The following is a 17,703-nucleotide window of genomic DNA, read 5'->3' as shown; positions in this document are numbered from 1 at the left end:
GAATAGGTTGATTTAAAAAACAAACTGAGGAAGTTAAGAGAGGCTATGCCAAACACTTCACTGTACTGAGCTTCCAGCTTTGATACCTTTGATTTTGGCTGCTATGTGTTAAAGGCTCCCATGGTGCAGTGGTACCTCTGGGCCAGGCCTGGGTTCAGATCCCACCTGCTTCAGATGTACATCATAACACATGCATCCCTTTTAATCAAAGTATCGAGATTGAAGATGCCCAACTGTTTCTGTCCTTCAGTAAATTGTGACCAGTGGTGGGACTCAACTGGTGCTTTTGATAGTGACTATCACTGGGCTAGTTGACCTCACAATTAAACCTGATCCCATCCTCAATAGGGGAAAATCACTGGATAATGATCATGAGTAGAAACTTTAACTGACTTTTCCCTCCCTTTTTGGATCGAAGATTTGTAACCACTTCCTGAAGCCCTGAATTAAGATCAGCCACCTTAGTACTAAAAGGGAGTCAAAACACGAGCCATAGTGGTCAGTCTGGTCAGTGCACTTGGCACAAGACACAAAGTCCCATTTTAACAGAATATTGTCTAATTTCCCACCTCTCCGCAACCAGCACTAAACTTGCTGAGAAATGAGTGTGTTTCACAGTGAATGTGCATCATCCTTATCAGACGTTGTGCATCTAGAGCAGGAAGAACGCCTTTAAAGTGAATTACAGGGTCAGTATATATTTAATTTTCTTTTCCATTCCATCCTAGGTGGGTAGCCCATTGGGATGTAAATTACCAAGGCCAACACAATATTCTGAAAAAGAGAAACTTCAGTAATTATACTGAGTGGGCAGCACTGCTGCTACGGTGGTCTCCATTTGTCATGTACATTTCCATTGTATTCATAAGTGAGTTACTATTATCACAAGAAACAAAAATCAATTTTATTATTCATTAACTTTGTAAGAGTGCAACTAATTAGCTGCAAAAATCTTTCACAATTTTTCACTTAAAGGCCGACACATTTATCTTGCAACAATACTCAAAATATGTCAATAGGCTTTCAGTCAGAAAAATACAACTACTATGTGTGTCCTGAAACAACTTGACCAGTCTGGTGATAAATACTAGCACTATTATTCTCATCTCAAAATTTCTTCACGTACCCCCAACTCCTCAACAAAGTCTCGAATGGCCAGCTTTACAAACCCTTCAGCAGCCTTTGTTAATTCTGAGTGTGCCTGCCAGAAGGGAGAAGAGCTTTTGTCAACTGTGTTTTCAGTTTTACCTACCAACTCTTCCGGAGCAAAAAATCACAAAAATGCAATCCATGTTTAGCTGGCTCTAAAACAAGTTCACTGTCCTGGCATCACCACCTTTCGAGCTCATTTCCGTTTGCACATGCCTTTATAGTGAATACTGCAGCTCATCACTAGCTCTCATTTCATCAACCAGGACACTGCAGGTTAGTGTTAACTATTGGCCACATAATTTAACTGATGAGCTCAACTTAAAATGAACTCTAATGAAAAACAAAACACAACATACATGTTATTTTCACAGACAAAGAAAAGCTGTTCACTTGCCATTAAGATGTTACAGGGCACACATTTTTCTTCTGTATGTTTTACACAGTTTTACAGTGTTTTAAAAATAACTATTACATTCACAGTTTCAATATCAGGCAAAAGCTTAAGAATTTATTTGAAGCTGCGAGGCAGTATCTCAAGATCTTGACCATAATAACCTAAAAGCACATTCATGGATTTACTGATAACGCTACAATAGTAAAATAATACATATGTTTATAAAGCAGTCATTAATCCATCTCCCATATATTAAGAATCTGCATACATTTGATGTCAACTTATTTTCTCCATTGTAAATTCTTGTGTCCGTGACGATAATTTAAAGTTTTAATCATAAAATGTGCCACACTGAAATTATACATACCTGCAATTGGAGGTCTTGCAGCATTACCACTGCCAGGACACTTTAAAGACAGTGCATTGTATTTAAATTGGAATTTATAGCGGATATATAAAATAAAAGCAGAATTTGTAACTTCAAAGTAGGCATCAAATTATCTCTAGTCCTGTCAAATTATATTCAATCTTCTAAACCTGCTTTCACCTAAAGACAAATCTCTTAAGGTGTTACCATAGGAAACCCACTCTTTCAAAATAAATCAGTTGAGAGCTACCCACAAAGGAATATCATGCAAATATATGATTTTACTCTTAAAAAAACTAAACGAAAACCTTTTAGATGGTTTCAGACACAAGAGAAGGATCATTTTGCTTGCAGTACCTTAAGGGATCATTAATCAAAATATTCAATTTTGGAGAATGCTCAAATATGCAGCTTCATACCTAATGCTATAGAGTCAACATTTGGTGTGGTTTGAATGAGCGCAGAGAGTCATGGTGCATTTCATTCAAGATTGGATAGTACTTCTCATGAACGGCTTCATGAACCACTGAAGACCCACGTGACCTGGCACAGTGCCACCTCTATGTTAAAAGGCACACAAAAAGTCAACAAAATGGTGGCTCTTTTGAAAAAGGCGTGGTTACGATATAAATGCATCCCATACAAACATTTTTGGCTTGACTAGTGGACTCAGTGGAATAGGCCACAATGCTGGGAACTCAGAAGATAACTGCATTTTAAAAACACAAGCGATAACTGAATTAAACTCAGCGTTGTATAATTCTACACTCCTGCTCTGCTTGTTTGGAGGCAAGTCTCAGTAACTGACACCGACATATTGTCTTGGAGTCAGGCTCCATGAATTCACAAAGTTAACCTACAGGTGGGATACACCTGTAGGCTGCAAATTAGCTGCATTTGTGCAAGTCAATAACAGAGTGATTGTGGATAATCTCAAATACAGCGACTGTGAATCACAATGAAGAGACTAGCTGACTGAAGTTGATGATTACAGGCTGCAGTAACTGCTCTTCATGGCTTTATAATCAAAAAAAAACAAAGTTGTCAACATCTTGTAGAACATTAAAATCTCTTCCAAAACGCAACAAAGAATGTATCCATGCAGAAGCAAAACACTGAACCACATCCAACTCACCCTCATTATTAAATACAACTCTATTATTCAACATATTTAACACTATTATTTCAAAGGCATATAGCTCAAGGCCAACAATCTTCAATTCTTTTGTAGTTCTTTTACGTAAGAATGTTTGTCACAAAATACTGCTGTGGTATCAGTTACCCACCATTAGAGAACCACAGTGAGGCTCACAAACAGTAAAGTCTCGAATTAGCTGAGAACAGATATGACAGGATTCATACATACTCCACAGACCTAACTGACTTTTAAATTTGCCTGTTGTTCTGATGTTCTTACAACAATGCTTCAATAAAAGCTCAGCACTGTAGAATCTCAGGCCCACTTTTATTCCTCAGCCACATTGCGGCATTTTAGTTTAAAATGTTCTTAATCCAAAAATTCTTCAATGTTTTACTGTATCAAAAATGTTTATGACACTTAACTTGCTGTATAAAGGTAACAAATTCCCATTTTCTTTTCATCTTCAGTCTTTCTTTGTTTCTCTCAAGAAAGAGGCATAGCAAGGAGGATAACTATTTCAAATGCACTCAATATCGCAATAGTTAGCAAGCTGCAGGCTCAGAGATGGCAGAATCTGTCCCCTGAGGCAACCATCTTTCCAGTGCACATATATTGAAAACTATGAGCTCTGATACACTGCTGTAAAGAATGAAGTCTCTGAATACAAGTGCAGTTCAACACTCCAGCTTAAAATGAAATTTTGTTTGTACAACTTCTTTGCATTCTTTTCTGAAAATTGACCCATTTAGGAGTTGCATTCTTCTTCATCCTCCTCCTCTTCCTCATTTTCCTGCGATGCACTTCTAACAGACTGTAATGTGCTCAACTGAAGCTGGGTTTGATTGATAACACTTGCATCATCTACCTGCATTGAGGACTGCAGAAAGAAACAAACACAGCCATCAACTGAAATATATCACAATAGTGGCAATGTCAGACCAGGCTAAAACTTTAACATCTCTAGTTTCTCATGTGCTGAGAATACTACTTCTTGACTATCATTCTGATGTAAAAGATTATACTTCAGAATCAAAGTAAATGCCGTCCCATTCTCCTGTTCAAAGATGCGCAGGTTAGCTGGATTAGCCATGGGAAATGCAGGGTTACAGGGATACTGTAGGGAGGTGGGTCTGGGTGGGATGCCCCTTTTGAGGGTTGGTGTAAACTTGATGGGCCAAATGGCCTGCTTCCAAACTATTAGTCCACATTGTGGACATTAGTGAACCAGATGGACATTGGATTAATGGTTATCATTAGACTCGTAATTACAGATATTTATTAAATTCAAATTCTACCATCTATTTCAGGGTTCGAACCTGGGTCCCCAAAACATTACCTGGGTCTTTGGATTAATAGTTCAGCGATATTACCACTAGGTTGTCTCCCTGTACTTAAATGATTGGTAAAAGAACCAAAAGGGAAATAATTTAAAAAAAACACAGCTCAGCTTTTTCGATGAAGAATCCTATAAGTCATATTTCACAGGTTTTTTTTCCCTGGAACCCTACTATTTTCTCAGAGAAGAAATAGAAGACAGAGTGACCAAATGATGGGTGGAATGAAGCAAGGACAGCACAAGCCAATATCAGATGGGGATGTAGAATTAAAAACACAAAAGTTATTAAACATGCATTTGCAGAGTGCTGGTTACCTGAAATTTTAAAAGAAAAACGTACTAACATTGATAGCTCAGGTCAGATTTCTCACCTGTACAGGTTCAGCTGCTTGACCACCGTTATCATTGTCGTCATCACCATCTTCCCTAGTCATGATCATCGAGCGAAGGGCCAACTCTTCTACCTAAAAAGGTACACACATACCCACTTACCACAAGGATACTTTCCAAAAGAATGCTAGCATCCCTGGATGAGGGCGTAGAAGGATGGGTTAGTAAATTTGCAGATGACACTAAGGTCGGTGGAGTTTTGGATGGTGCGGAAGGATGTTGCAGGTTACAGAGGGACATAGATAAGCTGCAGAGCTGGGCTGAGAGGTGGCAAATGGAGTTTAATGTGGAAAAGTGTGAGGTGATTCACTTTGGAAGGAGTAACAGGACTACAGAGTACTGGGCTAATGGTAAGATTCTTGGTAGTGTGGATGAGCAGAGAAATCTCGGTGTCCATGTGCATCGATCCCTGAAAGTTGCCACCCAGGTTGATAGGGCTGTTAAGAAGGCGTACGGTGTGTTAGGTTTTATTGGTAGACGGATTGAGTTTCGGAGCCATGAGGTCATGTTGCAGCTGTACAAAACTCTGGTGCGGCCGCACTTGGAGTATTGCGTACAGTTCTGGTTGCCGCATTATAGGAAGGATGTGGAAGCATTGGAAAGGGTGCAGAGGAGATTTACCAGGATATTGCCTGGTATGGAGGGTAGGTCTTATGAGGAAAGGCTGAGGGACTTGTTTTTGTTAGAGAGAAGAAGGTTAAGAGGTGACTTAATAGAGACATACAAGATGATCAGAGGATTAGATAGGGTGGACAGCGAGAGCCTTTTTCCTTGGATGGTGACGGCTAGCATGAGGGGACATAGCTCTAAATTGAGGGGTGATAGATATAGGACAGATGTCAGAGGTAGGTTCTTTACTCAGAGAGTAGTAAGGGGGTGGAATGCCCTGCCTGCAACAGTAGTAGACTCGCCAACTTTAAGGGCATTTAAATGGTCATTGGATAAACATATGGATGATAATGGAATAGTGTAGGTTAGATGGGCTTCAGATTGGTTCCACAGGTCGGTGCAACATCGAGGGCCGAAGGGCCTGTACTGCGCTGTAATGTTCTATATTCTACATTCATGTCGCGTCTTTAAGATACCAAGCCTACCATGACACGTAGACAGGAATAAAGCTGCACTGAGCTATGGGAAGGGACTAACAAACAAGAAATCGTGCAACCTCTAATTTAATTAGATCACTGCAGGTCTGTACCTTAATTACACGTATGTGTCTTTTATGGCATCATATCCCCCTACCAGCTGCAGATTAATGCAGCTGATTATTTGGCTAGCCCTGTCAGGGCCAGGGCATTAGAATCCCATAATCCATTACAGGCAGGTGGGCTGGGGCACCCAAAGCTTTGAAATGAATAGCAAAAAGGTTTGGAGGGATATGGGCCAGGAGCAGGCAGGTGGGACTAGTTTAGTTTGGGATTATGTTTGGTGTGGACTGGTTGGACTTAAGGGTCTGTTTCGGAGCTGTATGATTCTATGGGAACATGCTGCTTGACATCAAACCAGAATTTAGAATCAGAGTTCGACTCCTCTGCAATGTGTCTAGCTTTCCACTGATTGACCCTGAAGCAACACTAACCATTAAATTCTCACACAACTTGTTACCTTTACTTGAAACAAAATCATTTCATAATCTTCCAGTGACTCTACATATCTACAGTTTTGTTTGGGGCTGTGGGGTGTGGTGGCTTTTCCACTACCCTCTTTCTGAGTAAATGTTTACTGGTATTGTTCTTAAATGGTCTAATTTTAATTATAAGATTAAAATCCTTTTTCCTAAATATCCCCTTAGATGCAATTGTTTTCCTGTGTTTAGATTTGAAAGATTAGCTGAGCTAAATTCCTGGCTGCTGTGCAACAGAAATGACTTAACAGTTTGTTTACACTTTAGGATGGGGTATAGCCGAACAGGATTTTAAGGAACACCTGCAGCCAGTCGCTGGCGCTGTGATGTTTGTAAAGACGTAATCAATTAGGAACTTTAATGCCAGCTCAGCTCAATTTATAGCAGCAAGAGTAAGAGGGTACTGCACCTTTAGAGGTCCTGACTTTATGATAAGACTCCCACTACCACATAAGTTTCATGTAAAAATTTGACATGTCACTGCCAGTGAGTGCTGCTCAGCATTTCTTCCTCAACCAGAAACTTGCCAGGTATAAGACCATAAGAAAAAAGGAGGTGGAGTAGGCCATCTAGCCCTCTAAGCCTGTTCCACCATTCAATAAGATCATGACATGATCTTTTTGTGTCTCAGCTCCACTTACCTGCCCGCTCACCATAACCCTTAATTCCTTTACTGTTCAAAAATCTATCTTTTCCTTAAAAACATTCAATGAGGTAGCCTGAACTGCCTCACTAGGCAGGGAATTCCACAGATTCACAATCCTTTGGGTGAAGAAGTTCCTCGTCAACTCAGTTCTAAATCTGCTCCCCCTTAGTTTGAAGCTGTGCCCCCTAGTTTTAGTTTCACCTGCAAATGGAAACAACCTCCCTTCTTCTATCCTATCTATTCCCTTCATAATTCTATTTGTTTCTGTAAGATACCCCTCATTCTTCTAAATTCCAATGAATATAGTCCCAGTCTACTCAATCTCTCCTCATAGGGGAAGCCTCTCAACTCCAGACTCTGTTTGCCTGGAATAGCAACAGTTAGTCACACATGGGAAAGGTGCGGAAACACCCCGAGACCTCAGATGAATTATAAACTGCAAGCTCCCAGTGAATGAATGGCACAAACATGGAGAAGTGAAGAAAACACCTTTTAAAATAAAGTAAATAATTCAATGTTCTACCCAATCCGAGCTGTAGCTTGTTTATTCTTATCCCATCAGAGATGAATGTATATATCAGCCCTATGCAACACTGCCGGATCTGCTGATATAGAGTTACTGAAATATGCTACAACAAAGCAAATGCAATCAAATTAAGCAGTTCAGGGACATTGTTATTTTAATCACAGGAGAGAACAAAGACTAAGACTCAAGAGTGTGTTTGAAAACAACAAATGCTGGAGATCACAGCGGGTCACACAGCATCCATGGAGAGACAGCAGGCTAACATTTCGAGTCTAGATGACTCTTCATCGGAGCTGACATGATTGTTGGATGGGACAGCATTTATGCTATAGTTTTGGTGGGGGGGACACATGGATGCAGAGAGTGGAGAGTGCTGATGAAGAAAAGATGTTGATAGTTCAGATTAAATGATCAGAAGCACCTCCCACCCTAAATTGTCTCAGTGCAGCAGGAGCAAACAATGTCAAAAATGAGGCAATGGATTTGGGGAGGAGGAGGTCCATGAACTTTACTGCCTGTCTGTGCTATACCTCACTGGGGAACATCTGTTATGGCCCTGCTTGTAAAGGCACTTCATCCACCTACAGGGAAGAGCAAAATGTAAATATTTAAATAAATAATATGGGATATTTGTTGTATGTAGGTATACCTTGAGTCGGTTCAATTGATCTTGTAGAGTGGTTTTGGCTTTCAGTAGAGCTTCTTCTTCTTTCTTCAACTCCTGCAGTCGGCTGAGCATTCTGAGTCCTTCGGAGTTTTAACGTTCACCTGCAGGAGAAATAACTGCACCTTATGGAGAATGGTGCAACAAGATTCTGTGGATTGTACATTGCACTCTCTGTAACAGCAGCAGCCTGTGAAGACCAGGATACAGGAGAGCACTGCACACTGCTAATGAACATCAGAAAGGGGCATCAAATGAAACAGAGATTCTCACTGCCAGGCCAGTCAACACCTAGAACAGAAAGATACATTAGCAGTTTTGATGGACTTGCGTACACAATGCTAACTAATTTTTTATGATATCACTCTAGCACACTGGTCATTTACACCATTTTAAAGAGCAAAGGCATTTACACCCCACCTACACCCTATCCTGTCTAAACAAATGCCTCTTAAATAGATAATGTCTAGGATTTCCCCACCATGCTACCAACCCCAGGTTTAGAAGATTCATGGATAATCTAATTGACAGGTATAAAATGATGTGTTAGGGTCAATGGAGGGAAGATATTTACTATAACTAGAAAAAATGGGGATGCAACCTTAAAATTAAAGTTAGGTAATTCTGGAGTGAGATCAAGAAACAGCCTTTTTCACACTAGTCACAGGCCTCCAGTCCAACAAGTATCCTTCCACTATTACTGTCTGCTTCCTACTTTCAAGCCAATTGTGTATCCAATTTGCCAGCTCTCCATGCAATCCAACCTTCCAGAACAGCCTACTATGTGGAACCTTATCAAAGGCTTTACTGAAATCTATGTAGACTATGTCTACTGCCCTGCCCTCATCAACCTTCCTGGTCACTTCAAAGAACTCTAAGAAATCTGTGAGGCATGATCTCCCACGCACAAAGTCATGCTGACTACTCCTAATCAAACCCTGTCTTTCTAAATGCATGTATATCTTGTCTCAGAATCTTCTCAAGTAGCTTACCTATCACAGATGTTAAGCTTACTGATCTATAATTCCCAGAACTTTCTTTGCAGCCTATCTTGAATAAGGGCACAACATTTGCTACCCTCTAGTTTTCAGGGACCTCATTCGTGGCTATCAATGATGCAAATATATCAGCCAGGGCCCCTGCAATTTCTTCCCTAGCTTCTTGCGGGGTTCTTGGATATATATGATCAGGACCAGGAAATTTATCTTCTCCTTCATACATGCTACTATGTACAACACCTCCTCTACTGTGATATGGCCTGTGCCCAAGATATCGCCACCAACTTCCCCAAGTTCCCAAGTCTTCATATTTTTCTCCACGGTAAACACAGGAGAAATATTTATTGAAGATCTCGCCCATCTCTTGCGGTTCCACACACGTGTCTACTTTGGACCTTGAGGGGTCCTATTTTTTCTCTAGTTATTCTTTTTCCTCTAAGATACTTAAAGAAACTCTTTGGATTCACCCTAATCTTCTCAGCCAATGCCATCTCGTGCCTCCTTTTCGCCCTCCTGATTTCCTTCTTCAGTAAACCCCCTGCATACCTCCAGGGATTCCCTTGATCCCAGCTGCCTGTTCCTCAGCCATACCTCCTCCTTTTTTCTGGTCAAAGCCTCAATATCTCTTGTCATCCAGGATTCCCTACTTCTGCCAACCTTGCCCTTCACCCTCACAGGAACATATAGACCTTTAACTCTAGCTATCACACTTTTAAAGGCCTCCCACTTGCCAGAGGTTCCTTTGCCTGCTATCAAACTACTCCAATCAACTACTGCAAGCGCCTGTCTAATTCCATCAAAATTCACCTTGCCCCAATTTAGAAGTTGAATCTGTGGACCATAACTATTTTAAAATTAATAGAACTACGGTCACTGGTCCCAAAGTGCACCCTCACCGTCACTTCAGTCACCTGTCCTGCCCTATTTCCCAAGAGTAGGTCGGGTTTTGCCCCTTCCCGAGTAGGATCCTCTATATACTGCTTGAAGAAACTTTCTTGAACACATTTAACAAATTCTACCCCATCTAAGCCCTTAACACTATGGCAGTCCCAGTCTCTGTTCGGAAAATTAAAATTCCCCACTATGACAAACCTATTGCTCCGGCAAGTCTCCCCAGTCTCCCTGCATATTTGTTCCTTTAATTCCTGTTGACTGTTTGGGGGCCTACAGTACAACCCCAATGTCATCACCATCCCCTCCTTATTTCTTAGCTCCACCCACAAAGCCTCACTAGATGATCCCTCAGTTATTTCATCTCTGACTAATGCTGTGATACTCCCCTTAATCAAAAATGCAACTCCCCCTCCTCTCTTTCCTCCACCTCTGTCCTGCTTAAAACACCTGTACCTTGGTACATTAAGCTGTCAGTCCTGTCCCTCCCTTAGCCATGTTCCTGTAATGGCTATAATATCCCAGTCCCACATACTTATTTACGCCCTGAGTTCACCAGCCTTACCTATCAGCCGTCTTGCATTGAAATAGATGCAATTTAATCCAATAGGCATTCCTTGCTCCCTGTCCTGTTTCAGCCTGACTTGTCTCTTCAACTTGCCATTTCTGATTACTGTATCTCCTTCCAGCCTCACACTTGCCTCGCTGCTATTGAGGATTGCAACCCCCTGCCAATCAAGTTTAAACCCCCCCCTTGCAGCGCTAGCAAATCTGTCTGCCAGATATTGGCCCTCCTCCACTTCAGGTGCAACCCATCCCTCTTGAACAGGCCACGTCTACCCTAGAAAAGATCCCAATGATCCAGGAATCTGAATCCCAGCCCCCGGAACCAATTCTTTAGCCAGGCATTCATCTGCCATATCCTCCTATTCTTACCCTCACTAGCATGTGGCACTGGAAGTAATCCGGAGATTACTACTGTCAAGGTCCTGGTTTTTAAACTTTATTCCTAGCTCTCTATAATCACTCTACACGACCTTATCCCTATTTCTACCTATGTCATTTGTGTCAATGTGCACAAATAAGTACTCTGTGATACCAGGTCCACAACAATCCACTCCTCAGTGTGGGTAATAGCTTCCAGGATCTAACGTAAACAATGAAGTGATACCTCTCCTTCTTGGTCACCCTCTGCTGGATGGTTGAGGTACAGATTGAGTATAAAAGAATGGTGGAAATGGCTCAAGAAGCCAAATGGTCACTAAATACTCTCTACAAGAATCACAACCATGAATAGGAGCTATGAATTTTGGCAAAGTTTTGTCCTCAATTCGCTCATGGGATTTGGGTGTTGCTGGCTATGCCAGAATTTATTGCCCATATTTATTCGTCTTGGAGAAGCAGCACGTTCCCTTTTGAACCAATCTGTCAGGTGGAAGGAACCCATAGTACTGTTAGGAAGTTCCAGGATTTCAGCCCAGTGACAGTGAAGGAATGGCGATATATATCCAAGTCAGGATGGTGAGTGGTTAGAGGGAATCTTATAGGTGGTGTTCCCATGTATCTGCTGCCCTGTCCTTCTAGATGGTGGTGGTCACAGGTTTGAAAATTACTGACTAAGAAGCCTTGGTGAGTTGCAATGCATCTTGTAGATAGTATACACTGCTGCTGATTGGTGGTGGTGTTGGGAGTGAAAGTTGGATGGTGTGCCAATCAGCGTGCCAGTTTGTCCTGATTTGTGTCAAGCTTCTTGAGTATTGTAGGAACTGCACTCATCCTGACTTATGCCTAGTAGATGTTGGACTGGCTTTGGCGAAACTGGAGGCCCCCACTCCTTAAGTCTCACTGCACATTTGGAATTGACCACAATTTTTCACTTTCACTATCTGCTTCTCAAGAGACACTCCATCATGGATTGCCTCAACTGTTCCTGTTCTGGTCGATCAACCTCCTTTCCTAAAGCTATGCTCTGCACTCCGTCATTCACCAGCAGCTAGCTTTAGCAAACTGAAACTACCCTTGCATTTCTTCTAAGCTCTAAGCTGGCTAAATCAAACACTCTGTGAATACTGCTTGTTTTCAAAAGCCCGACTCACTCACCTGTAGCATATTAATGTTCAAAAACTTCTTCTAATCCCACTACAGTTTCCCCAGCACACAGCTAGTAACCTTCCCACTTTCTCAGCTCTTTAGAAGTGCTCAGTCCTGTACTTAGCCATCTCCTAAAACTGGAACATTTTCCTGAACTCTAACAGCACAGTGCATCAAGCTGCTGTCAATTTATCACCGAGTCTCCTACACAGGATCAGTATAGTTCACAGCAGTATAGCTGGCTGCCACACTTCTAGCACAGTATATTTCAGTTTGTCTCTTTATCCAACTAACTGTAACCTTTGAAATCTTTGACCCCAAACTGTCCTGAGTGGCTACCACAGTGCAAAGAAATACTTACAAAAAGGAGAATTTATCAAAAACTGATTATCAAAAGATGCTAGATGAGGCTTTGTCCTGAATGGTATCACTTTTAGTGTTAGAATCATAGTTGGAGCTACACTCACCCAGGAAAATGGAGAGTATTCCACTGTATCTGACTTGTGCCTTGTAGATGGTGAACAGGTGAGTCCACTCACCACAGAATTTCAAATATCTGATCTGCTCTCATTATTGTAGTATTTATATGCTTGTCCAGTTCATTTTCTGGTCATTGGTAACTCCCAGATTGTTGTTAGTGCGGGACTTGATAATGGTAATGCGATTAATTGTCAGGCGTGAAATGGTTGGATTCTCGCTTGTTGGAGTTGGCCATTATCTAACATTTGTCATTGCAAGATGCACGATGGAATTTAAAATTTGACTTAAGTCAGACAAGGGAGTTATTAAAAGAGGTGAATAACACTGAGAAAGAGAAAATAATGACCCTACTAAATGTCTACATGCTACATATCTGAAAATTGCCAGGAGTGGAAACCATGGTCATTTCTGCCCAAATTCTAGGAATGTGGAACAAGAATTTGCATTTATATAACACCTTCCACAATCAATGACTCAAAGTTCTTTAGAACCATTAAGTGTAGACCATAATGTAACATAGAAAATAAGGCAGACCATTTGCAGGTGACAGAATCCCACAGCAGTAATGCAGTGATGGCCAGGGAATGTGTTTTTCGCCATGTTCATTGAGGGATAAAAATTGGCTAGACCACCAAAGTGTTAAACTTTCCTGATCTCTTTGAAATAGTGGCAGTGGAATATCTTGTATAAATCCATGTAGGAAGATGGTGCCTTAGTTTAACATTTAATCTGAATGACATTAGCTTTGACAATGAAGCACTCCCTCAGATGGCAGTCAATTCTTGGGCTCAGATTTGAACTCTTAAACCTTGGTACTAAAACTTGTTAACACCAGTGCTCCAGCTCAAAGTGGGGCCTGCATTAATAACCTAGAGCTCTGATATACGTTCAGTTTCACTTCAGCAAAGAGATCAAACCAAATCTTGAACACTAACCAGTCAAACTTAGCCCTCAGTTACCCATGATCCAAAACCCACTCCCCAATCCTTCAACGAAACCAACCCCAAGGGGCTCCGTCCCATCTTTCAACCAAACCAGCCCCCAGCCCCCCGCCCCCCCCCCCCCCCCCCCCAGCCCCCCCCCCTGACCTCAGGTGGACCATCGAATTCCAAGGATGAGCTGCCGGCATTGCCCACACAGCTCCCTGGTACAACAATTTGTGACTCCTCCTGCTTTTCCGCCGCCATCCCTATCCCTTATCCTTCCCTTACCTCAATCTCAGCCAATTTCCAGGAAGTAACATCTGTCTAATCCAGTCACACAACGTCACTTCCGACGATATACACACGCGCAGTAACGACTTCTCTACGGCGATATGTTCAGGGCAGACCCCGCCCCCGACACACCAGGCCCCACCCAGTGCACCAGACCCCGCCCCGTGACGGAACAGACCCCGCCCCCAACACACCAGGACCCACCCAGTGTGCACCAGACCCCGCCCCCTGACGGAACAGACCCCGCCCCCGACACACCAGGACCCACCCAGTGTGCACCAGACCCCGCCCCCTGAACACATCAGAGATTATGAACTGGAGATGCTGGAGTCAGAGATAACACAGTGTGGAGCTGCAGGAACGCAGCAGGTCAGGCAGCATCAGAGGAGCAGGAAAGCTGGCATTTCGGGCCTAGACCCTTCTTCAGAAATGGGGAGGGGGAAGGGAACTCTAAAATAAATAGAGGAGAGGTGGGGCTAGGGAAGGTAGGTGGGATGGTGATAGGTGAGTGCAGGTAGGGAGTGGTAGGGATGGGTCAGTGAGGTGGGAGAGATGATGGGCTGGTTGTGTCAGGTGAAGGATGCGGGGATGAGAGGGAGGGTTGGTCATGGGATGAGGATGAGGCTGGGGGTGGGGAGATTTTGAAACTGGTGAAGTCCATGTTTAGGCCGTTGGGTTCCCAAGGCGGAATAGGAGGTGCTGCTCCTCCAGTTTGCGGGTGGCGTCATTGTGACACTGGAGGAGGCTCAGGATGGACATGTCACCCAGGGAGAAGGAGAGGGAGTGGGAGTTGAAACGGTTGGTGACGGAAGGTGTTGTCGTTTGTCGCGTACAAAGCGGTCTCTGGTCTCCAAGCCTCCGCTTGGTCTCACCGATGTAGAGGAGGCTGCATCGGGAGCAGCGGATGCAAAAGAACACCTTGACAGATGTGCAGGTGAACCTCTGTCTGATGTGAAATGTTTGTTTGGTGCCTTGAATGGATGTGTAGGGGCAGGTGTAGCACTTCCTGCGGTTGCAGGGTAAGTTGCCGGGGGTGGTGGGGGTAGTGGGGAGTGTGGAGTGGATGAGGGAGTTGTGGAGAGCGTGGTCCTTATGAAAGGCAGATAGGGGTGGAGGTGGAAATATATCTTTGGTTGTGGGATCGGATTGCTGGTGGCGGAAGTGGCGGAGAATGATATGTTGGATATGGAGGTTAGCGGGGTGATATGTGAGGACAAAGTCGATTCTGTATTTGTTTTTGTTGGGGGCAGGGGATAGTTGTGGAAAACGCAAGAGATGCAGTTGAGAGCATTTTTGACCACCGAAGGGGGTAAGTTGCGGTCCTTGGAATAAGAGGACTTCTGGTATACTTGGGAGTGGAACTCCCCATCTTGGGAGCAGACGCGGTGGAGGCGGAGATATTGGGAGTTGGGGATTAATTCTGGCAGGAAGGTGGATGAGAGGAGGTGTAGTCTAGGTAGCTGTGGGAGTTGGTGGGCTTGAAATAGATGTAGGTTTCGAGGTGGCCACCAGAGATGGAGACAGAGAGGTCCAGGAAGGAGAGAGAGGTATCAGAGATGGTCCAGGTGAACTTGAGGTTGGGGTGAAAGCTTTTAGTATAGTTGATGAACTGTTCAGGCTCCTCATGGGAGCCTGAGGCAGCGCCGATACAGTCATCAATGTAGCGGAGGAAGAGGTGGGGGATAGGGCCAGTGTAGCTGTGGAAGAGGGACTGTTCCATGTATCCTATGAAGAGGCAGGCATAGCTTGGGCCTATGCGGGTTCTCATGGCTACCGCCTTAATCTGTAGGAAGTGGGAGGAGTTGAAGAAGAAGTTGTTAAGGGTAAGGACGAGTTCGGTTCAGCGGATGAGGGTTTCGGTGGAGGGGGATTGGTTGGGCCTGCGGGAGAGAAAGAAGCTGAGGGCTTTTAGGCTATCCATGTGGGGAATGCAAGTGAATAGGGATTGGATGTCCATAGTGAAGATGAGGTGTTGGGGGCCAGGGAAGTGGAAGTCTTGGAGGAGGTGGAGGGCATGGGTGGTGTCCCGGACATAGGTGGGGACAAAACAGAGTCAAAGTAAGCATAGATAAGTTTAGTGGGGCAGGAGCAGGCAGAGACAATGGGTCAGCCGGGGCAGTCAGTTTTGTGGATTTTGGGAAGGAGATAGAAATGGGTGTTGCAGGGTTGGGAAACGATGAGGTTGGAGGCTGTGGGCGGGAGTTCGCCTGAGGTGATGAAGTTGTGAATGGTTTGAGAGATGATGTTTTGGTGGTGAGGGGGTGGTAGGAGGAGGTGTCAGAGAGTTGGTGCCTGGCCTCAGCGATGTAAAGGTAGTGCGCCATACCACTACTGCACCCCCTTTATCTGCAGGTTTGATAGTGAGATTAGGGTTGGAGCGGAGGACTGCATGTTCCGTGGAGGAGAGATTGGAGTGAGTGAGAGGGGTGGAGAGGTTGAGGTGATTGATGTCGTGACTGCAGTTGGAGATGGAGATTGAGGTTGAGGGAGGGTAGGGGGCCTTTGGGTGGTGTCCTGAAGGATGGGGTGTGTTGGAGGCGGGAGAAGGGGTCTGTAGAGGGTGGGTTAGACGCGCGGTTAAAGAAATAGGCGCAGAGGCAGAGGTGGTGGAAAAAGTCATTGATGTCCAAGCATGATTAGAATTCATTGAAGTGTGGGCGGAGAGGAATGAACATGGGTCCTTCAGTGAGGACTGATTGTTCGTCCTCAGTGAAGGGGAAGTCTGGGGGGATGGTGAAGACCCGGCAGGGCTTAGAGCTGGTGGCTGGGTCGGAGCTGTGTGTGGGGTTGGAGTTAGTGATGATGTCAGCAACATTTGCAGTGTGTGGGGTGACATCAGCAATGGGTGGGGCGATGCTCTCTCCACAACTGCCTCATCTGCTCCACACTCCCCACTCACCCCACCACCTTTTCCTGCATCCGGAGGAAGTACTACACCTGCCCCTACACCTCCCCTCTCACCTCCATCTAAGGCACAAAACGAACCTTTCACATCAGACAGACATTCACCCGCACATCTGTCAATGTGGTCCACTGCATTCACTGTTCCTGATGTTTTCATAGAATTTCATAGAATCCCTACAGTGTGGAAACAGGCCCTTTGGCCCAACAAGTCCACACCGACCCTCAGAACATACCATCCATCCCCATCCCCATCCCCATCCCCCTAATCTACACATCCCTGAACATTACGGGCAAATCCACCTTGCCTGCACATCTTTGGACTGTGGGAGGAAACCAGAGTATCCGGAGGAAACCCACACAGACACAGGGAGAATGCGCAAACTCCATGTTGCCCAAGGGTGGAATCGAACCCGGGTCCCTAGCGCTGTGAGGCAACAACCACTGAGCCACTTTGCCACTGTGGGCTCCCCTACATCGGTGAGGCCAAGCAGAGGCTTGGAGACCGTTTTGTAGAGCACCTGCGCTCTGTTTGCAACAAATGACAACACTTTCAGGTCGTGAACCATCTCAACTTTCCCTCCCACTCCCTGGGTGACATATCCATCCTCAGCCTCCTCCAGTGTCACAATGACGACATCCAGAAGCTGGAGGAGCAGCACCTCATATTCCGCCTTGCTCTCAATGTGGATTTTACCAGCTTCAAAATCTCCTCATCCCTGCTTCCTTGACCTGATACAAACTGTACATCTTCTCTCCCGCCTATCTGCCTTACCCACCTCACTGACCAACCCCACCACTCCCTACGTGCACTCACCTATCCCCATTCAACCTACGTTCCCCACCCCTCCTCTCCTCTCTCCTCTCTCCTCTCTCTATTTATTTCTG

At 44.3% G+C, this 17,703-nt stretch overlaps 1 protein-coding gene across 2 annotated transcripts; it reads right to left on the bottom strand.

Annotated features, from left to right (window-relative positions):
* Positions 1 to 885: 885 nt before the first annotated feature.
* On the bottom strand, positions 886 to 14,015 carry snapc5 (small nuclear RNA activating complex, polypeptide 5). 2 transcript variants are annotated; one of them, XM_048616011.1, is made up of 4 exons: positions 13,912 to 14,015; positions 8,226 to 8,531; positions 4,762 to 4,854; positions 886 to 3,931 (listed from the first exon to the last, which is right to left on the bottom strand). In XM_048616011.1, exons 2-4 carry the CDS (start codon positions 8,313 to 8,315, stop codon positions 3,800 to 3,802), a joined length of 315 nt encoding a protein of 104 aa, XP_048471968.1. In that variant the 5' UTR covers positions 8,316 to 8,531; positions 13,912 to 14,015; the 3' UTR covers positions 886 to 3,799. The 2 variants fall into 2 exon arrangements, with proteins under 2 accessions (XP_048471968.1, XP_048471969.1); XM_048616012.1 differs by lacking the exon at positions 13,912 to 14,015 and adding an exon at positions 13,789 to 13,896.
* Between the last annotated feature and the right edge of the window lie 3,688 nt (positions 14,016 to 17,703).

The sequence above is a fragment of the Rhincodon typus genome, chromosome 33 (genome assembly GCF_021869965.1).
Source record: "Rhincodon typus isolate 14 chromosome 33, sRhiTyp1.1, whole genome shotgun sequence".
In the NCBI taxonomy this organism is placed as follows: Eukaryota; Metazoa; Chordata; class Chondrichthyes; order Orectolobiformes; family Rhincodontidae; genus Rhincodon; species Rhincodon typus.
The sequence above is the reverse complement of the archived record's forward strand: the minus strand, read 5'-3'. Positions and strand labels throughout refer to the sequence as shown.